Raw genomic sequence first — 22,386 nt, 5'->3', positions numbered from 1 at the left:
CCTGTGCAGCCTCCTGTCCGCTAGGAGACAGCGACGGTTGGACAGGGACGGTCATCGTGGAGGTTTTAGTCGGTTGGAGTCCGGCACTACCACGCCGCTTCTCCCCAGTAGCGACCTGGTGTCCGTGCGGATTTCCTCCACGTTAATAAAAAAGAAAAAAAAAAAAAAAAGATTGCGTGCATGTCGCGCCTCAGCCGGGTCGCTCCCGCTTCCGCGTCCTCGTCGTTACCTTAGCGGGCAAGTTCTTCAGCGTGGCCGCCATCCGCTCGGCCAGTCGCGATGCTTTGCTCCCAGCGTCCTGGCCTGAGATCTCGAACAGCAGCGTCCCCGTGATCGCCCTCCTCGGTCTTAACTCCGTGATGTCGAGTTCGGAGAGCTAGACTTCCCTCTGCACCACCGACATCGCATCCCTGTACTTGAAGCCCGAGCCGTCCCTCACGGTGAGCGATACCGCGGCACACCGTGGGGGTCGGGGAAGGGGCGCACCGGAGGCCGAGCGGCCACCTCCGCGAAAGTCCTTGCCCTCGTTCCGCCGCTTCCGGTCGCCGTCCCGGGCGCCAAGGCCCCTGTTCGCAATGTCTACCACGAAGATGACGACGATACCCGTCCCTTGGTTCTTGCGTCCTCGGTCGGCGCATGGACCGTTGGAAGAGGTTGCGCCGTGGACTTCATGTTCTTTCGCCTCGCTCTCCCTCTTCCTCCTCCTATGACGGTAGTAAATCCTGCCTCGTCAGCCGACGACTCCACGGTCGACCGCAAGGTGTCTCTCGCCGACCGCAATCGTGCTTGTACGGTCCTTGCAGCGACGCCAGCGTCCGTAGCCGGAGGGATCGCTCCCCCTGGCATTATTTCTCGCCAACACTCCTCCAACTTGCGGAGGAACAGGATCTTGAGATCCTCTAGTGAATCTCAAGGTCCTGGACCACCGAACCTATCCGTTCTCTTGGTTTGTGTGTTACTCCCCGACCCGTCGGGACAGCGGAAACGGCGCGACGCTGACCAGGGATGTGGGGGCGGTGGGGGAGGGGGACCCATAATCGTTTCCGTTGGGGCCCGGGGGGCATTTTCTTTTGTCCCCCTCGTAGAAGTGATCCCCACCTCTTGTCCTTCGCCGTCGTTGTTATCAACTTTGGCTGCCCCCTCCGTGCATTCCTTGGTCAGCCGTTCCACCGTCTCTTGGAGACGACTGACCTCTCTCTCCAGAAAGCGCACGCTCCTTCGCAGGTATGCGATGTCCTCCTCTTCCTGATCGTGGGTCGGTTCCGCTTCCTTCACGGTCGCTTGCTTGTCGATCGGTCCGATCCTCATTTCGTCACTCAGCATGTCGTCGCCGCCGTTGGCATCGCCGCGGATGGTAGAGGCGGCGGCGGCCACGGTGGCAGCCTCGGCGTCGGTGTCGGTGTCGACACCGGGTTACGAACGTTCGGAACCCGGGTTCGAATCCCGGCAACCGGAGTCCGATTTTTCTTCCACGATACAAAAGTGAGAAGAAAAGCGGCCGTACCCAGCAGCGACATCTACAGCCTAAGCACTCACGATACTACATTAATATAAAACGTATGCTTAAAGCTACCTTGAATATGTACTATTGACTTTGAACGATAATATGAATCATGTACGATAATTATTTGGCTTTCAATGCTTATTCATACTAGTATTAGCATCGAAAAAACTAATATAAAGAAAGATAACAAAAAGTAATATGCCTCCAAATTGTGAAAAATACTAATTATAGAATAACATTAGTTATGTCTGAAATTATATTTGATGCATGTTTCATGAAGGAATGAATCAGATCTTACGATTAATGTTGGGTTTTCTGCTGTGATATTGTCAATCTAAATTACGTATCTGGTTTAAGATCCCTCGCACAAGATAATAGATCGCAATTAGTTTATTATAACGACGATTAAATTGTGAAGATCTGTTCATCAACCATATCTTTTCGCATACAAAACTAATTTTTAGATATTTCGTACGAAGTCAATTTTCGGGAAAGTGAGAAAGACTAACGTACATTTATTATAAAATTTTAAGTAATAGTGGGGTCTCTTCATGTGTATAATCTTTAGTAGTGTGATGTTAATTTCTTTGTTAGAATTTAATTGTAGTTGTAACGTAACTATTGTATGAATAACTCATTAAATGTTGGGAAGTTATCTTGAAGATATGCTATTTACAGAATGCACGCATTGAATAATGTAAATGGTAATAAAACCAATCAAGGCAATTTATTTAAATTAATATACATTTTCTAGCAGTGAGTAGTTGGATCATTTTCTTCATATTTCGTTTTTTTTAGTGGAAGTGTCCAAGATTTAAAAATTTCACGCTATTCGTGTTTAATTTCATATATATATGTATATGTGTGTGTGTGTGTGTATTAAGTGTATATGTGTATATTAAGAAATTTTTTAATTTTTCCCAATAATTTCGCTATGCCTTTTTTCCAATTTTCTGCTAGAATAGAATGTTCGTTTACTCAACTTCAAATACAGAGAGCGAAAATTCTTATATTTCCGATGTATTTATATCATCATCAGAATGCGAGCGCTAAATATTTACCTTGCATCAATAGTATTGTGCGATACTTAGCCGAATTCCGGTGAAAGTTTCACATCAAAATTGCGACTTGGCACCAACGAATGCATTGCCAGCCGGAAAAATGGTGTTAGTAGGAGAAAATGCTCGCTTTAGGAAAGATTATGTATCCGCGGTATTTATTTCTTGGCTTGTGCATCACGGCAAAACAATGTTTCAGTCATTTATCGGTAATCATTCTTCAATTTATGTATAATACATTTTGATACTATATTTTAGTAAAAAATATACTATATATTAGAGATATACTACTATACTATACTATTTATACATTTATTCATGTACATGCTTTACATATTGGTAAATCGGTAAAAACATATCGTTAATTTAAAAAGTGCATTTTCATATGCTTATCGGCAGTTGTGTGGAGGTTATAAAACGCTTGCTACCGATCAGTTATGTACGTAACTTCAAAAGGAACACAATGGAACTATCAGTTATCGCTTTGCTCCTGCTGGGATTTGTAAACTTTTCGTGGCAGGATGAGCAGATACCCAGAGTCAGGACGTCTCTTGGGGACATACGCGGATATTATAAGATTTCTCGACATGGTAGGAAATACGAGGCGTACGAAGGTATTCCCTATGCGCAACCGCCCGTTGGAAAACTTAGGTTCAAAGTGCGTAGAACAATCGTGGAAAATTGTGTCAAGAAACTAAAATCCTTTTGATTAACGGAACGTGATATTTAAATAGAATATTGTGAAATTACAGCCACCGCAGCCCGTGCAAGAATGGATAAGTGAGTTACCCGCCGTGGAGAAAGGTTCTGTTTGCACCCAATATGTTATATTATCTCACCCTCAAAATGGAGACAAAGTTACGGGATGTGAGGATTGCTTATATATGAATATTTATAGACCGTTCAGGAATGGCAATGAATCCTTGTTACCAGTGATGTTTTGGATTCACGGAGGAGCTTATCAGTTTGGTAGCGGAAACGAAGTTAACGAAACGCTTGTAATGGACCGTGATGTTATCCTGGTCACGTTTAATTATCGTCTAGCATCCTTCGGTAAAAACAATAATGGAAAGGTTTTATTCCAAAAATTTAGTATTAATAGTACTAGTTGATTAGTAATTTAAAAGATTTAATTAATTTAATAAATTTAAAAGCCACTTGATTTTTAATTGATTTTGTTGGTTTACTCAAATTGGTAGACCTTTCGATCACGAAAAGCTAAAAGTATTTACACGTTATACTTATAACAAGATCCAGAAAATATGTTTGTTTAAGGCTTTCTCAGTACCGGTGACAGTGTAGTACCTGGAAATATGGGATTGAAAGATCAGAACGTGGCTTTGCGTTGGGTGCATAATCATATTAGAAGTTTCGGTGGCGATCCGAACCAAATAACTATTTTTGGTTTGAGTGCAGGTGCTGCCAGCGTCCATTATCATTATTTGTCACGCTTAAGTGCTGGTCTTTTCCAAAGTACGTGGTTATTTTTCTTTATGTTATTGTTGAGTTAATATGAGAGAAATTTTATATTTTATATTGTATATTTTATATCTTATATTTTATATAGGAGGAATATCGATAAGTGGCGTGGCACTTACTCCTTGGGCACAGACAAAATATGCTCCTGACAAGGCTAGAAGATTCGCAGGTACGTTAGGATGTCCAACACGCAATACAAAAGAGATGATCGATTGTCTCCAAACTCGCCCTGCGCGAATTATATCACAAGTTGCTGCCGAACTGGTGAATTGTTACTATTTTTTCATCTTGATATTGTACAATTACAATTATATTTATTTTCATATGAGTTTCGAATCTTAGTCACAGAAACTTTATGTACCTTTTGGACCAGTTGTTGACAAATATGGACCCAACCCTTTTATCACTCGTTCGCCAATCGATATTATCGTCAGTGGCGAAGCATACGATGTTCCCTGGATTTCTGGAGTAGTTAGCGAAGAAGGATTATTCATCTCTGCAGGTCTGATTTTATGCAATAATAGTATTAATTTTATGTGTACTGCCACGTAAAATACATAGTTTTTTTCCGAGTAGCATTCGTTGGTAATGATCAACTGTTGAAGCAGTTGAACGATGACTGGGACAATATTGCACCATATTTGCTTAACTATAACGATACTCTTCCTCTTAATCAACATAAAGAGGTTGCGGAAAAAATTAGGAAGTATTATTTGGGATCTAAACCTATTGACAGTAACACATCATTGTCGGTGACACATATGATAGGTGATCGGATGTTCGGCGTTGATTTTCAGAAAGCTGTCATTTTGCACGCGAAAATTAACAAAAGTCCGGTGTGGACTTATTACTACAGTTACAGATCTATGCATAGTTTTAGTGAAATTGTGAGTGGTGGTTCTACCAAGAACTTTGGTAAGTTACCTTATACTCTCGAGATTATGGTATTAGTAAAATTTAATATTATTATTTCTTCATATTATTATACTATATATTTCCGAGCTTAAACCTTACTAGTATTTACTAAGTTAATATTTTTCTCTTAAATTTACGGGATGGATTAGGGGTAAGCCATGGAGATGATGCATTTCTTGTGCTTAATACTAGAATTTCAAACGTTTCGAGGCCGAATGACGTGGAAATGCAACAAATATTGCTCGATTTTTATACGTCATTTGCTATAGAGGGGTATGTTACTTTAAATTTTTACCTTTTCTTTAATTATCTCGATTTGTTGTTTAAATATATCCTTAATACAAATTTCAAAATACAGTAAACCACGTGCCGGCAATGTTCAATGGCAAACATTAGATCCCAATGAAAAAGAATTTCAATATCTTCATATAGCTAATCCGCGAAACATAAAGATGGAAAATAGTAGCGACTTCGCGAACATAAACTTTTGGAATACAATCGATTTTAATGAAAACAAAATAAGCGGGCAGGAGTAACAAAGAAGAAGTAAATGAACTTAGCTGCTTTTTCCTGGCTGTTTATTTTTAGCAAAACTATTAACCAGGTGTGTGAAATAAATCAGCAAATTTTTTAATAATTACTACATACAACCAATTATGTTGTATCATTTTTTAATAATGTTTTATTCAAATATTCTTTAACTCGAACCATTAATATCCCCTTGTAAGGGAAGGTAGTGAGAATCAGAGAGTAGATCGAAATTAGACATACAAAATCGTTTATTCTATATAAAAGGACACTTTATACTAGCACGTACTGTCAAATCTAACCTACTTCCATACAGTCAGAACCACCGAGATACCCTCGGCTCGCTCGTTTCTTTATGTATCACATATTATTACACGTGGCGAATAATGGATAATTATGCTGATAATAATGGGGATAACTGTCATCGTGGTTGTTCGTAATTGATTACAAAAATGAAACAAATAGAGGATGGAGGAGAAAAGTAAACGAACGAACGAAATGAAAGAAGAGAAGACAGAAAGAAGAAATATCCGAGAAATTTATCACGAGCATCTTGAGTATATTCGCGTACTGTGCATAGTTAATATTCGTCTCGCTATTCACAGCATGATCAATTCTAATCTACAATTCGGCTTCCATTGAAAATCGATTTCTATAATCGAAGAACTATCGCAACGCGGTAAACGTTCGCGCTAGAAGACTATTGGCACCAGATAAAAATTGGTCATTCTGTGTATAAATATCATGTATTTATATTTATATATATCTATATTTATATATATAATATGTATAAAGGTGCGTGGCTCGTTTGCGTTGTCAAAGAACACGGGGAAGATTTTTACCAACGCTGAGCACGCAGTCGTTAATTAATTACATGCATCCTATGTGTTCACCATAATTAATATATCTTACGTTACAGTTACACATCTATATCATATAAACGTACCGTCGTAACAACTCGATACTCGTTTTACCTTCGGTATAGTACGAGCCACGATATAACGAGATTGTGAAACTTATCAGTAGTTGACAGTACTCATTAGTCAGTAATCATGGTGCTGAGACGAAGGAATTGATAGAAATATGACCACATAAGGACCCACTGTCATGGCCATGTATGTATATGTATGTGATACATGGAATAAAAATTTATATTTACATATATTAAAATCCCTCTTTCTGTTTTTTAATATATTAAAGTACTAATTTGTATTTTTAGCTTTTTATTTAATAATATTAGATGATGATTAATAATAATCTAATTTCTAATTATTAAAAAGTCATTTAATTTTCTACTTAATAAATGAAATAGATTAGTCATAGTTCGTCATTTGTTTTTATTGTGTAATTTTGAATTTAGTATAGGGTTCTATGTGGCTCTACCTATAGTCCTAAAACATTAGTCGATAATACTATTCGACAATTCAAATTACGACCTTGTTGCATCTTAGCCCGTATAATATACTATCGCTATGAGTGGATATTAAGATAAATACTAGGCTCGACTAATTACTAAAATCGTTAGTTTAGAAAAGAGCCGATTCGATTGTGCGTAAGTACTGAAATTACGATTGGTTCGTACGCGAGAAACGTGTTCACGTTTAATCGCAGGGGAAATTATATTTGAAGATTGTCGAGCTCTGTTAGCTTCAACTTTTTTTATAGAAAGATATTGTGCTATCGTACTATCCTAATGGACTGCATTTATGAATAGCAATAAAAACTTTCATTCCTCGAATAGATAGCGCAAGGTGGCCACCCGACCGTGTTTTAATTATAAAAAATATATCATTAATGCGTTCATTGTTGTTTCGATTTCCACTACCTGTAATGCCATATGCTAATGAATCATTTTCATTTGAATCCTATTTCGGTATCATAAAACTTTATGTATGTGTTCTTCGCGAGAGTATCCTAAAAAATTTTTTTCCAAATTTTGTGACTTTTAACATGATTTCTTTTCTCATGTCACTATTATACACAAATAATTATTTTAGAAAATCTATTTCTATATCGTAAAATTCAAGTATTTGCTTAATATGAATTATTAGGAAAATATCTTAAAAAACGTACAATTCCCTTATGTACATATTGTAAAAGTAGGTCAATTCAGATATGTATTGAACGTGTCACTCGACCAACCTAAATTATACATCACCAACCAAATCGTTCATTTTGAATGTTTAATCTCATTAGTCATGCATTGGTTCATGTACAAAGATTCTACTTTATTTTAAATGCTCCTTAAATATTCGTCTTTGGACTAAATCGACGTATAGACAGTTTAGATATAAAGAAGGTTTTCGTGAATTCTATGTATTTTAACTTTATTATCGGATGTGTTTACGTATGTAAAGATAATCTTCGAGACAGTGACAGTAATAATATGGCCATTTATATCACGATCGAGTTGCCATTGGAAGCACTATGGTTACACTACGTTCTCCTAATTCCTTCCGGCAGAAATTTCTTCCCTATTCATACTCGTGTTTTTCAGACCGCGTTTACTCGCGAATGTTTCACGTTCGATTTTTTGTCCGCGAAAATTACGAGCTAAATTAACGAAAGCATATACAGAAAAGTATTCGACGGGATTCGCTTGAAGACAGAATTTTTTCAGGAAGACAGAACTTTAATACGTGTGGTCTATCGTTCGTATTATAAATTACAGGGACAGCTATCTTGCGCGGTACTTTCTGCGATAATAATAGCGTTCGTTCTATTACACCTAAACGGCCCAAAGTTCCGGAGTCTCAAAGCGTTTCTGACAATGTGTTCCACATTCGACTCCTTGTATATGTGAACGAACACTTTCCGCTTGTTCCTCGGGTGTTTTCCACACGGTATGGCTTAGTAAAATGGGTATCAAATTCTAATTGACTGTTTACGGATAAATCGCAGGAGTGAAGTGGTGGACACGTTATATCGTAGAACCACAATCCCCGCGACACTTTGAGACTAGAGAACGAAGAACGATCATCGTATAGATATAATTAATATGCTTTCATACAAACGTATAGAACATCGTTAAGTGTTATTATTTTAGGGGGTACAGTGTGTATAAAGAATCGTATAAATGTATATATTTATATTTATATATATATTTATATATATATGTATAATGACGCCAGCTCGCCGGAGAAGCAAATTCGCGTTCGGTCCTCCGCGCGAGCCGCTGTTTGAGCTTTGAGATACGCGTACCTTTCGTCTTGTCTTTGTGGCTTTTTCTTTCTTTTCATTTTATCTTTAAAACATATAAATGTACCATGCACACAGACGCACGCACACATACAGGCGCGCGTGCTTGAATACGATCTTAGCTTATTACACGGATCTATCGCGATAAGGAAAGGAATTTATTCGTATGTACAATTGGTGGAATCGACATATTAAACGACGACTGACGTCGCCTTGAATCTCAAACTCTAAACATTATAAAATGATATTTTACATTTATGTATTAAAAGAATAACAAGTTATGTATGTCTGGAATCTATATTCTAAATTATATGCATATTGTAGAAACTTTTTCAAATATATCGCAAGAAATAATTTTCAATTGACATGATGCGTTTAAATTTTAATGCTTAGTGGATTTTATAATTTTAATACGTCTTTCCCACCAACTCTATACATTCGGTGTATTATCGCGTTCGTGATTTATAGGAAGACGAAGGATATTATAAAAATTCTATAGAGGAATGTTGTTGCGTAAAAAATAGTTGGAAGAAATTATTGACTGGGAAGTTTGTCATGGATCTGCGGCGTTGATATTTCTAGTATCTTATCGATCGCATTCGAACACGCGTGAACGTCAGCAGACGTGAGTAGATGTGGACTGATCGTTAGCGCACGACGCGTGTCAGCCATGAAACGATTTGGATCTATCGCGATCGTACGGCAGATCGCCTTGGATCATCGTTGTTCAAGTTTCTACAGTGGTATTACAAGAGCAATGTGCTACGTGGCGCTTACATTTCTTGTCGCGTGAATCGAATTCTCACGCATTCGATCGTACGCGGGAAATCAACAAGGCTTTACGCTAAGAAAAAGATCTCGTGATTATCCCTCGTACAATCTCTGATATTGCTGTTACAATGTCACTGTATAGGAAATCGTTTCGTATGTACCAAGGTTCGTATATTTTCTTCGCTTTCTTATCTATTTATTTCTTTTTTTTGGTCGCGTTCGATTGAAACGCATTTATCGTTTGTATCCCATCACCACATTTAATTCCTAACGACGATTCCTCGAGAATATCAAGCTTCAACGACGATGATCGTGGCTAAAATTAGCGCCGTGTCTGGCTGTCACGGAACGAAAGTTTAGTGCCGCTGTTGTCGGCACTGACGAAGGCACAGTCATAAGTCTCGTACGTTCAGCAACTTGTTTTTCATTAATCGCTTTTTCTCTTCCTTTATAACCATCGTTTTTACGTGTAAAAAAAAAAAGAAAAAAGATAATGGCGTAAGACATGGAACTATCACGAAATATTTCTCCACTAATATCCCTTTTCGTTCCACTGGTTTGCTTGTTTCTGTTTCACGTTTGGCACTAAAAACGAGCCTTGTTTTACATAGCTAAATTCTTCGTTTCTTTCTTTTTTGTTTCTTTAGTCCCTTCCATTACACGTGCTCATCGATCTCTCCCTCTCTCGCGCTCTCTCTCACTCTCTCTCTCTCGTTCTCTATTCCTATCTCTATCTCATTCTTCTTCTCTTTTTTTTCTCTTTATATAACATAATATAATATTATAATATAAACGTTTACGGTTTTGGCCACTCAGTTCGTGATCGCCGAAGCACATTACAGTCTGTGTTTCCGCGACATTTAGATAGTTTAGAATATTTTTAATTCACTTTTATACAACACTGATCCTGCTCTAGACTTCCTTGTGCGTATGTTTGTTCGACGGATCCCCGGGATCGTGTTGGTCGGCTCATCTCCTCCTTCTGGCCGTAGCTGCTGCGATCATTTGCCTCAACATCGGCTCCGGACTACACACTCGTGGATCACATTTCATGTTGCCATCACCACCGCAACTGAAATTCAAAATCGTTCGTTTCATTAATATTATTGTCGCACCTATTGCAAAATTTCCATTATCTACGGGTTATAAAACAATTAAACTTTCATTAGATTACTCTTCGTGATACGATTATATTGAAAATCAGGGATTGTGAATATGCTCGAGATAAACTACTGGTTTGAGGACAATTTTTTATAAGACAATAAATATTTCGCTCGTGGCCATTTTACTTTTGATAGTGATTGGAAGTTGGACCATTTGATGCCATATATTGCTATAGTTAGAATGTAGAGTTTTCGGATGTAGTTATTTTTAAATAGGAAATATAATTTAATATCATGCCAGTATGCCACTTGATTCCTAAAGAATCTAGCCGCAAATATACTATTTAGAATATGACATAGAATTTGACTAAAATATAAAATTTTTGGGATATATATAATTCCTATTGAGTATAACTTACACTCAGTAGCCTCAAATGATAATGATTACTTAAAAAGAGACTTTAAACTTACGTGCACTGAAGGCAAGGTCCTGATGCGGACCTAATAACTTCTCCAACACGATACGCTTGTCCGCGAATTTGACAGCCGCTTCGTTTCGCAGCTCCCTTATATGCATGAGCGTGGAAGTGCGGCGGCAGCGTGGTTGTCGTCGTGGTTGTCGTTGTGGTGATATTAAGCGACGTGGCCATTGACACAGGGCACTCATATCTTGGACAACAGAATCCACTGATCGGTTCCTCGTGACAACCTGGGATCGGCGGTGGACAGCTTTGTTGCAGACAAATGATGTCGCTTCTGAAGCAGAAGCAGAAGTCGCATGGATCATCTCTTGGAATTTGTTGCGCCGATACATAAACTTTGCCGCCATATCGGCAAGTTCCTGGTCCGTAAATAGCTTGATCATCTTCGTCGTAATCTTCGTCGGGACTCAAGTAACTGCCACCATGTGGAGGGAAGTGTGGATTGTCTTCTCCAGTTACCGATTGATCAGGATATTCAGGAACTTGCGGGGCTAGAGTACTCGTAGGTCGTTCGTATAGACTTGGTTGCACAGGTCGTTCAGTGGTTTCAAATGTGTGATTCACTGGTGGAAGATGCTCGCCAAATCCACTAGGCAGTTGACCTTCAGATGGCTCTTCTTTCTCGGTTGTCGAATGTGCTTCCGGCAATGCAGCTTCTTCTACCTCTTCTTCTTCTTCCTCGGCTGATTCAACCGATGGTTCCGTTGGCAGCCCGTGAGTTTCTCCTTCTTTGTGCTCTTCAGGAAGCGGTGGTTCAATTGTACTCTTTTCTTGAGGCTGTTCCGTTGACACTGAAACTGCGTGCTCTTCCTCAGGAGCCTTTTCAGTTCCTGGGTGTTCTTCTGCTCCTTGTGTTGAAGTTTCGATTGCTGGTTTGGTAGGAGGCTGTGCTTCTGGAATGCCAGGCTGTGTTTCCGTTACTGCAGGTTGTGCCTCTGTTACAGCAGGCTGTGCTTCTGTTACCGCAGGCTGTGCTTCCGTTACAGCAGACTGTACTTCTGTTACAGCAGGCTGTGCTTCTGTTACCGCAGGCTGTGCTTCCGTTACAGCAGACTGTACTTCTGTTACAGCAGGCTGTGCTTCTGTTACCGCAGGCTGTGCTTCCGTTACGGTAGGCTGTGCTTCCGTTACGGTAGGCTGTGCTTCCGTTACCGCAGGCTGTGCTTCCGTTACCGCAGGCTGTGCTTCCGTTACCGCAGGCTGTGCTTCCGTTACCGCAGGCTGTGCTTCCGTTACAGCAGGCTGTGCTTCTGTTACCGCAGGCTGTGCTTCTGTTACCGCAGGCTGTGCCTCCGTTACAGCAGGCTGTCCTTCCGTTACCACAGGCTGTGTTCCCTCTGAAGGTTGACTTGGTTCAGCTTCCTTTGTTGTAGCTTCTGTAGCTTCAACTGGAGACACTGGAACTTCTCCTTCTTGAGGAGACGTTGCTTCGGCTTCAGCTACTGGTGTAGTTGATTGCGATAATTCTTCTTCGGCAGTGATAGGAAGCTTAGTTGTCTGTTCTTCAACTTGAGGAATTTTAGTCAAACTTGATGCTAATTCAGGGAATTGTTCTTGGAATGAAATACTTTCAGTAGTTTGAGGAAGTTCTTTTTCGGATTCAACTGTTTGCTGTTCAGCTTCGACTGGCTTTCCTTCTTCAGGAATCTCCTCAGTTACTTCAGAGGGTTTCTTTTCTTCAGAAAGTGTCTTTTCAGTTACCTCGCCAGGCTTCTCTTCTTCAGGAAGAGCATTCTCTGTTGTCTCGGTCGGTTTCTCCTTTTCTGGAAGAACCTCTTCTGGTGCTTTGGTAGGTTGAGCTACCTCTGGAACTTCACTAGGAAATTCCTTCTCTGCTGCCTCCGTAGTAATTGCTTCTTCTGGTACTGTAGTTGGAACCTCTTTCTCTGGAACTTCTGGTGTCGGGACTTCTCCTGCAGGAGTTACGTTTTTGGGAGCTTCGGTCGAATATTCTTCCTCGTGTGCTTGAAGGGGAACTTGCGGACCTTCAGTAGCTTGCACTGGTCCTTCGGTAGGAAGTGTTTTTTCTGGTATCGCAGATAGTCCTTGTTCTGTTGCTTCTTCAGTCGCTATCTTCACTGGTATTTCAGTAGTACCAACCTCGGCAGGTGCCTTAGAAACAACTTCAGTTTCCTTTACGATTTCCTCTACTGGAGTTGTTTGCTCTTCAACAGGCGTCTGTTCTTCTTCCACTGGTTTTCCCGTTGCTACTTCTTCCGCTGGTTTGCCTGTTGCTTCTTCTTCGACTGGTTTGCCTGTTGCTTCTTCTACGACTGGTTTGCCTGTTGCTTCTTCTACGACTGGTTTGCCTGTTGCTTCTTCTACGACTGGTTTGTCTGTTGCTTCTTCTACGACTGGTTTGCCTGTTGCTGCTTCTTCCACTGGTTTGTCTGTTGCTTCTACTACAGACGGTACATCAGTCTTCTGCGTCATTTCTTCTTCCGGTTTTTCTTCCGTCACAGAAGATTGTTCTTCAGGAGTTGAACCCATTTCACTCGGCACAGTCGTACCCTTCTCTTCTGTTACACCCTCTGTTAGAGGTTTCTGCCCTTCCGTTGTCTGTTCTGGAGAAATTGGAATTTCTTCTGGTGCTACTGTGGAACTGATTTCCACAATTGGAGGTAGTGTTGCACTAGGTTGTTCTTTTCTTGTAGCTGTAATTTCTTCACCTACCATATCAGGCATTTTGGTCGTCTCTGCAGGTGTCACGCCTTCTTTTACAATTGGTTCCTCAGTTCCCTCTTCGTGTTTCTGTTCTCCCACAGTTACAAGTGGCATTGTAGTTTCCTCAGATGGTACCACAGATTCTGTCACTTGCTCTTCTTTCTTTGTTACCTCTTCTGGAACTTCAGTTGGCGCTATAATTTCAGGCACTTTATCTCCAACGGGAGCTATATTTGTTTTTTCAGTAACCGGCTGCTCCTCTGGTTCAATAGGGTGTTCCTTAATTCCTTCTGTAGCCACTTCTTCAGTAGCAGGAGCCCCAGTTTCCTTCTCCATTGAAGGTTGTTCGGTTTGTGTTTGAGGAGAAGTCAATTCAGGAGCTGTTCTCACTGTACTAGCTTCAGGTGTTGCTTCTGTAATAGTTTCTTGAGATACAGGAGATTGCGTAGCTTCCGACGATGGTGTAGTTTCCTCTGCAACAGGTGAAACAGATTCTGCTGTTTCTTTCACTGCTGGTATTACTTCAGGTTGTTGCTCCTCAGGTGGTGGTGTAGTTTCCTGTTCAGGTTTCATTTTAACGATATTTAGTTGTTCTTCAGTGACCCCCTCTTTTTCTGCCGTTTCCTCCGTTTTAGTGGATGTTGAGGGTTGCTCAGTGTTTACCTCAGCAGCTTCGGTAGAACTTGGTAACTGTTCTTCGGGTACCTTCACAGGTTTTTCTTCGGGTGTTGTCGTAGTCATCTTAACTACGGTTTCCTTAATTCCGTCTTCTGCTAAAGTAGTAGGTATCAAAGGTTGTTCAGTTCTTTCGGGTACGGCATGTTCTTCTTCCGGAGTAGTTTCTGAAACAGTTTCTGGTTCCTTTGTAGTTTCTGCACCCATGATTGACGGCGTGGTTATTCCTTCTTCGAGTGCTTCTGTGCTACTTGGTCCTTCTTTAGTCACACTAGGTGCAGTCATTTCCATTTCTGCCGTTACGGGTGTTTCACCTTCAGTTGGTTTAACAGTTCCTTGTTCTACATGAGTCACTTCATGTTCTTCGCCTGCTGTTACACCTTCTTGTGAAGTAGACACTTCGACAGGTGGTATGGATGTTTTTTCAGATTCTACTTCACCAGGTTGGACTGTTTGTAATCCACCTTCTGTAGTAGGTTGTTCAGGTTGAGCAGGTTTTTCCTCTTCAGCTGGCTTAGTTTCCTTTATTCCTTCTTCTTCAGGTTGTGTTACCGATTCTGGGCCCACAGTAGTGCCTTCTTCTAGTGGTCCTTGAGTTTCAACATTCACTGAAGGTTGACCTTCCGTCACTGCAACCTCTGGCAAAATGGAAGAGCTTGGAACTTCAGGTTCCTTGCTTATACTTTCTTCTGAAACTGCAGGTGAAACAGTTATTTGTTCTTCGCCTTCTACAGATTTTTCTCCTTCTTCAGCAGATGGAATGGATGGTTGTTCAGCCGTTGGCCTTATCGTGGTAGAAGCTTCCTTTTCAATTCCAACAGAAGTTTGTTCTTCTTGGACTCCTTCTGTCGTTACAATTGTCTGTTCCCCACTCACAGCAGTACTTGAAGGTTGCTCTTCAGGAGCCTGCCCTTCGATCGGCTGTTCCGTAGATGGAATCTTGGTTACCTGTTCCTCTGGGATTTTCATAGGAGTGCTTAATACTTCTGGTGAAGTTTCTTTCGCTTCCCCTGGAGGTATTTGACTAGAAGACTCTATCTGTGGAGATACTGAACTAAGAGTTTGTTCTTCAGGTTCTTTGGCAGCTTCTCCAACGGTAGCCGTTTGTACGTGTTCAGGTTCCGCAGATGTCGGCGTCGTTTGCTTTTCTTCAGAGAAACCAGGTGCATGTGTCTGTTCAGTCGTTTCTTCACCGGATATGTGCATTTCTGGTGCCATAGTCGAATGTTCCCTGATGGCTTCCGTTGTGCCTTCCTTCACTGGAACTTCAGCTGTCGGTGATACAGTTTTCTGTTCCTCTTCGTATTTAGGAGTTTCGTGTTCGATCATATGATTATCGGACTCCAGCCCTGCTGTAGGCGTCGAGTCACAGGTGTACATCGGGCAGCAGGCATCCTTGCTAGTATAAATTGGCATACAGTTTGATAAATGATTGGGAGGCGGTGGGCATTGAACAAGGTCGCATTGAATGATGCTACTGATGCAACGACATTGAAGTTGACAAGGATTGGCTGGAGGAATTATAGAGTTGTTGCTGTAAGATTGTCCTTCGACGAGACAATTGCCTTCTCCTGGAATTGCTGGTGGTATATAAGGAGCTTCTGTGGATAGTCCTTTTTCCGGAAGTCCTTCAGCCAGAGTGGATTGTTCGGCTATTTGTTCAGTTGTAGCCTTTGGCGCTATTTCTGCATAGGGTGTGGTCTCCTGAATTTCTTCTTCTTTGGGTGTTGCAAGCGATACACCTGGAACTTTCTCTTCTGTAATAGGAGCCTCTGATTCCTTCTTCTGAGAAGCTTGAGTCGTTCCCTCTTCTTTCAATGGAGTTTCAGTTTGAGCTTCTCCTGGAGTAGATACTTTCTGTTCCTCTTCTGGTAATTTCGTTTCTTCAAGTGGAGCCGCTGTTGTCTTAACAGCTCCAGGTTCAAACGGAGAGACTTCAGGAGTTTCAGTCATGATACCAACCTCAGGCACTTTAGCTTCTTGCTCGGTTGTTTCACTTTGAATAGTTGCTGTTGATGCTTCAACAGGTAATTCTGGTTTCTGAGTGCTTCCTTCTGGTAATTTTTCTTCCTCGGTAGGCTGTTCTGAAGCTTGTATAGTTGGTTCCGTAGAAGCTTCTTCGTGAATAGTGGGAGTTTTTGTTGTTTGCTCTTGTGACATACTACTCTCTGTTTGTGCTTCCTCGGTGTGCGAAACTTCTTCCGTATCTGTGGTGATGGCAGCTTCTGAACTTTCTTCTGGAAGTTCTGTCAACACTTCAGGTACCTCTTTCGGAGCAGAAGAGCTAGAAGTTTCTTCTACACTAGGAACTTCCGTAGGTGCTGTTTCAGGAGTTTCAAAAGGTTTCTCTTCGATTGGAATTTCAGTTGGAATTTCTACAGATACTGGTACAGTTTCCTGAGAAGGAGTGGCTTCACTTGGTTTCTCTTCTACGGCTCCTTCAGTTTGATTTTCCTCTGAAATAGGTCCTTCAGTTGGTTTTTTCTCTGCAACAGGCCCTTCAGTTACTTTTTCCTCTACAGCAGGTCCTTCAGTTGGTTTCTCCTCTGCAACAGGCCCTTCAGATGGCTTCTCCTCTGCAACAGGCCCTTCAGTTGGTTTTTCCTCTACAGCAGGTCCTTCAGTTGGTTTTTCCTCTACAACATGTCCTTCAGTTGGCTTCTCCTCTGCAGTAGGACCTTCGGTTGCTTTTTCTTCTACAATAGGTCCTTCAGTTGGTTTCTGTTCTGCAACAGGTTCTTCGGTTGGTTTTTCCTCTCCAATGGGCCCTTCGGTTGGTTTTTCCTCTACAACAGGTCCTTCAGTTGGTTTTTCCTCTGCAACAGATCCTTCAGTTGGTTTCTCCTCTGCAGTAGGAACTTCGGTTGCCTTTTCCTCTGCAATAGGCCCTTCGGTTGGTTTCTCCTCTGCAATAGGCACTTCGGTTGGTTTTTCTTCTGCAACAGGCTCTTCGGTTGGTTTTTCTTCTGCAACAGGCTCTTCGGTTGGTTTTTCCTCTGCAATAGGCCCTTCGGTTGGTTTTTCTTCTGCAATAGGTCCTTCAGTTAGTTTCTCCACTACAACAGGTCCTTCGGTTGGTTTTTCCTCTACAGCAGATCCTTCAGTTGGTTTCTCCTCTGCAGTAGGAACTTCGGTTGCCTTTTCCTCTGCAATAGGCCCTTCGGTTGGTTTCTCCTCTGCAATAGGTCCTTCAGTTGGTTTTTCTTCTGCAACAGGTCCCTCAGTTGGTTTTTCCTCTGCAACAGGTCCTTCAGTTGGTTTCTCCTCTGCAGTAGGACCTTCGGTTGCTTTTTCCTCTGCAATAGGCTCTTCGGTTGGTTTCTCCTCTGCAATAGGCACTTCGGTTGGTTTTTCTTCTGCAACAGACTCTTCGGTTCGTTTTTCCTCTGTAACAGGTCCTTCAGTTGGTTTTTCCTCCACAGCAGGTCCTTCAGTTGGTTTTTCCTCTACAGCAGGTCCTTCAGTTGGTTTTTCCTCTACAGCAGGTCCTTCAGTTGGTTTCTCCTCTACACCAGGACCTTCAGTTGGTTTCTCCTCCGCAACAGGTCCTTCAGTTGGTTTTTCCTCTACAGCAGGTCCTTCAGTTGGTTTCTCCTCTACAGCAGGTCCTTCAGTTGGTTTCTCCTCTACAGCAGGTCCTTCAGTTGGTTTCTCCTCTGCAGCGGGTCCTTCAGTTACTTTTTCCTCTACAGCAGGTCTTTCAGTTGGTTTCTCCTCTGCAACAGGCCCTTCAGATGGCTTCTCCTCTGCAACAGGCCCTTCAGTTGGTTTTTCCTCTACAGCAGGTCCTTCAGTTGATCTCTCCTCTGCAACAGGCCCTTCAGATGGTTTCTCCTCTGCAACAGGCGCTTCAGTTGGTTTTTCCTCTACAGCAGGACCTTCAGTTGGTTTCTCCTCTGTAACAGGCCCTTCAGATGGTTTCTCCTCTGCAATAGCCCCTTCAGTTGGTTTTTCCTCTACAGCAGGACCTTCAGTTGGTTTTTCTTCTGCAACAGGTCCTTCAGTTGATTTTTGCCCTTCAGCAGGTCCTTCAGTTGGTTTCTCCTCTGTAGCAGGTGCTTCAGTATGTTTTCCCTCTGCAACAGGTTCTTCAGTTGGTTTTTCTTCTGCAACAGGCTCTTCGGTTGGTTTTTCCTCTACAGCAGGTCCTTCAGTTGGTTTCTCCTCTGTAACAGGCCCTTCAGATGGCTTCTCCTCTGCAACAGCCCCTTCAGTTGGTTCTTCCCCTTCAGTAGGTCTTTCAGTTGGTTTCTCCTCTGTAGCAGGTGCTTCAGTGTGTTTTCCCTCTGCAACAGGTTCTTCAGTTGGTTTCTCTTCTGCAATAGGCTCTTCGGTTGGTTTTCCCTCTGCAACAGGTTCCTCAGTTGGTTTCTCTTCTGCAATAGGCTCTTCGGTTGGTTTCTCCTCTGCAACAGGACCTTCACTTGGTTTCTCCTCGACAACAACTCCTTCAGTTGGTATTTCCTCTGCAACAGGACCTTCAGTTGGTTTCTCCTCGACAACAGCTCCTTCAGTTGGTTTTTCCTCTGTAACAGGTCCTTCAGTTGGTTTTTCCTCTGTAACAGGTCCTTCAGTTGGTTTTTCCTCTACAGCAGGTCCTTCAGTTGGTTTTTCCTCTGCAGCAGGTCCTTCAGTTGGTTTCTCCTCTACACCAGGACCTTCAGTTAGTTTTTCCTCTACAGCAGGTCCTTCAGTTGGTTTTTCCTCTACACCAGGACCTTCAGTTGGTTTCTCCTCCGCAACAGGTCCTTCAGTTGGTTTTTCCTCTGCAACGGGCTCTTCAGTTGGTTTTTTCTGTACAGCAAGTCCTTCAGTTGGTTTCTCCTCTTCAATAGAACTTTCTGTTGGTTTTTCCTCTTCCACTGTTTTTCCTTCTTCCTCTGGTTTTTCACTTGGCTTCTCTTCTTCTTCAGGTTTTTGTTCAACTGATTCTTCAGTTGGTTTCGCTTCTTCCGCAGGTTGTTCTCCTTCTGCGGGTCCCTCGATTGGTTCTTTCTCAACAGGTTTATGATCTTCAAGGGGTTTTTCAGTTATTTGAGCTTCTCCTGCCACAGCAGTTTCTTCTTCTACAGGCTTTCCAGTTGGCTTCTCTTCTTCAAGAGATGGCTTCTGAACGCCTTTTTCCACCTCAGGCAGCTTTTCTGCACCCATTTCATCTTCTTTACGTTCACTAATAGGAGATTTAGTTGGCTGATGCGCCTCTATAGGAATTTGTGTTCCTTCCTTTGCTAATCCTTCAGTCACTGATTCCTCTGTCGATGGAGATGGAGTCTCTGGTCCTTCAGTTGGGCCCTCTTCCTTCGTTGGCTCCTCCGTTTTTTGTTCTTCTTGCACTATTCCTTCAGATGATGTTTCTTTGGTTATCGGTGCTTCAGTTTGTTCAAGAGCTGGCTGTTCACTAATCTCTGGTGCTTCTGTTTTCTGTTCTTCTGGCTCCATGGTTGAGTGACCTGTAACTGTTAGAGTGCCTTCCGTTGGTTCCTCGGCCTCCGTCGTTTCCTGAGTTACTGGTGAACCTTCGAGTTCTGAAATCGTTGTTTCTTTTGGCATTTCTTCAACGACAGGTTTCTCACTTGCTTCAGGTCGCTCACCTTCGCTGGGGGGTATTTGTGTTATACTTATTGTTTCGTCCTCAGCTTCCTTAGTAACTGGAGCTTCCTCTTCAGTAATTGGTTTCTCAGTAGCCTGTTCTTCAGGAGCTCCCGAAATTATACCAGGCTTTTCGCTTGGCAAAGCTTCTCCCGGCGCGACAGTACCTTGTTCTTCTTGTTCTGTAGCAGGTTTCTCCTCCGGAACTGCGTTGACTTCTGTAGGTGCCATTGGCGCACCTTCTGTACTTATTTTCTCAGTTTGCTCTTCGATAGCTGGTTGCTCAGTTGGATATTCTTCTGTTATAGGTATCTTAGCTGGAGTTGGAACCGATATTTCAAATACGTGTTCTTGAGGTGCTTTCTCGGCTTCTTTAGCCGGTTTCTCTTTGGAAGCAGTAATTTCTTCGCTTGAATCGTTCACTTCTTCGGAAGAGGTTTCTCCAGATTCTTCGATAGTCAGTCCCTTTGTCGGTAACTCTTGTTCTTCAGAAGACTCTTTTGCCGGTGAAACTTCGGAAGACAATGTCTCCGTACTCTGTTCCTCTGGCAAACTAGGTCGTTCAGTTTCTTGTGGTACTTCCTCTGGAATTTCCGGGGCTGATGTTGAAATCTCTGTTGCAGGGCTAGATTCAGTGCCTTTCGCAGCGGCTTCTGCTACCTCTTTCTCTTCACCCAGAACTTCACCAGCTTCCGTAACCGGAGGAACACCTTCTATAGCCTTTTCTGGCGCAATCGAAGTGGACGAAGGCGCTTCTTCGGGCAATTGCGCTTCCACCGTAGTTCCTTCTTCTATAGGAACAGCTTCTTGTTTAGGAGCAATCGTTGTTTCGTGAATTGTAGGTACATACGTGGACGAACCTTTCTGCTCAGGTGCTTCAGTTACGAGACTGCTTGGTACATGGAATTCTGGTGGCTTCATGTCAACATAACCTTCCGTAATGTAAATTTCAGTTACTGCATCCTTATCTTCTGCCTTGCTCTCTGGTACACGTTCCGTAATCGAGATACCTGGTGGACCACGTTCTGGAATTACAGGAGTTCCCTCTTCCATGTGGTACTCTTCTGTTACAGCTGGATGCTCACTAGTTTCCGGTACTTCAGGAGGAATCATATCTTCCTTCTTGGGAGCCAGACCAGGCACTTCAGGAACCTTGTGTCCAAGTACTGGTAGTTCTGTTTTCTGTTCCACTGGAACTTCTGTAGGTATTGCTTCTATACCGTGTTCTACTGGCGCTGCAGGCACTTCTGTAGGTAATTGCTCCGTGCTCACTTCCATTGGTTTCTCCTTTTCTTCTTCGAGAACTTGCTCAGGTTTTTGGGGAACTTGTTCTGTGCTTGGAACCTCTTCAGTAGGTTTCTCAGTTGTTATTTCAGTCTCAGGTGTTGCGGCTTCTTCTGGTTTCTCTTTAATGGGTGCCTCTGTAGACAGTCCCTGTTCTGATTCAGTGGCAGGAGTTTTAGTCGTTTTGACTGCTTCAGTTACTTCCCCTTCGCCCAACGTTTTAACTGTTGTCGCTTCTGCTTCATAAACTGGAGATGTTCCCTTTTCTTCGTTGAGAACTTCTGGTGCTTCGCTTGGAAACTCTGGTGCTTGCGTAGGCATCTTAGCTTCCTCCACTGGATGCTCCTCTGTAGGTACTGTCTCTTCAGTAACACTTGGCTCTTTCTCCGAAACAGTCACACTTTCTTTCGTTGGTTTTTCCTCGCTTGGCAATCCAGGTTGTGCTTCTTCAGGCACTTTACTTTCAGTTTGTGTTTCTTCTGGCATTGCTTGTTCAGTAATTACCTCTGGTCTTTCTTTCCCTCTTGCCGTAGTTACCTCTTGCGGTGTAGTCTCCAGTTTTGGTGACGATTCTGGTACTTCTTTTGGAACTGATATTTCGGTGACTTCTTGAGTAGTTTCTTCTGCAGGTGTAGTGGCCACTTCTTCGCCCTTTTCTTCTACAGATGGTGCTTCCGTCGCTTCAGCTTTTGCTCCCTCGGGAGATTCGGTTAATTTTGGTGCTGCGCTAGATGCTTCTGTCACTGCTACAGTATCTTCAGTTTCTTTTTGAGTTGTTGGAGTTTCTGGAGCAGCGGTTTCTTCCAGAGAAGGAACTTCTTCTTTTTTGGGTTCTTCTGTAGACGGCGCGCTTTCAACTGGCGCTTGAGTGGTTACAATTTCGTGATCTTGAGGAATGACGTTGTCAGAACCTGGGAAGGTCTCTTCTGTTGTTTCAGGATGCAGTGCTTCTTTCTCAGCTGTTGTCACAGTTGCAACTGTAGTCTCTGGAACGCGTTCCTCAGTAGATGATTCCTCGCCTCTAGGTAATGTAACGAGTCCACCATGTCCATCTTCTTCTATGCAATAAAGAACGTTTATATAGAACTAGTGTCGCGAACGTTGGAATGTTCGCTGCGTTTAAGTAGTGTAATAAA

General features: G+C 42.4%; 2 protein-coding genes across 3 annotated transcripts in view; one reads left to right on the top strand and one right to left on the bottom strand.

Annotated features, from left to right (window-relative positions):
• The first annotated feature begins 2,990 nt into the window (after nt 1–2,990).
• Nucleotides 2,991–6,132, top strand: Est-6 (venom carboxylesterase-6). 2 transcript variants are annotated; one of them, XM_069112692.1, is made up of 9 exons: nt 3,179–3,220; nt 3,315–3,366; nt 3,461–3,615; nt 3,838–4,035; nt 4,130–4,305; nt 4,384–4,543; nt 4,618–4,956; nt 5,106–5,229; nt 5,315–6,132. In XM_069112692.1, exons 3-9 carry the CDS (start codon nt 3,498–3,500, stop codon nt 5,490–5,492), a joined length of 1,293 nt encoding a protein of 430 aa, XP_068968793.1. In that variant the 5' UTR covers nt 3,179–3,220; nt 3,315–3,366; nt 3,461–3,497; the 3' UTR covers nt 5,493–6,132. The 2 variants fall into 2 exon arrangements, with proteins under 2 accessions (XP_068968792.1, XP_068968793.1); XM_069112691.1 differs by having other exon boundaries at nt 2,991–3,220; nt 3,315–3,615.
• Nucleotides 6,133–6,804: 672 nt separating this feature from the next.
• Nucleotides 6,805–22,386, bottom strand: part of LOC138179666 (mucin-2) — a 62,585-nt gene continuing 47,003 nt past the window's right edge. Inside the window, exons 6-9 of the mRNA XM_069112693.1 lie at nt 21,979–22,308; nt 21,857–21,921; nt 11,028–21,787; nt 6,805–10,525 (exon numbers count right to left, since the gene is read on the bottom strand). Of these exons, the coding sequence (XP_068968794.1) occupies nt 10,423–10,525; nt 11,028–21,787; nt 21,857–21,921; nt 21,979–22,308 (11,258 nt within the window). The 3' untranslated portion in view covers nt 6,805–10,422. The remainder of the gene's footprint in view (nt 10,526–11,027; nt 21,788–21,856; nt 21,922–21,978; nt 22,309–22,386) is intronic.

This window comes from Bombus flavifrons, chromosome 5 (assembly GCF_040668555.2).
Source record: "Bombus flavifrons isolate JBK064 chromosome 5, iyBomFlav1_principal, whole genome shotgun sequence".
Classification (NCBI taxonomy): domain Eukaryota; kingdom Metazoa; phylum Arthropoda; class Insecta; order Hymenoptera; family Apidae; genus Bombus; species Bombus flavifrons.
The sequence above is the reverse complement of the archived record's forward strand: the minus strand, read 5'-3'. Positions and strand labels throughout refer to the sequence as shown.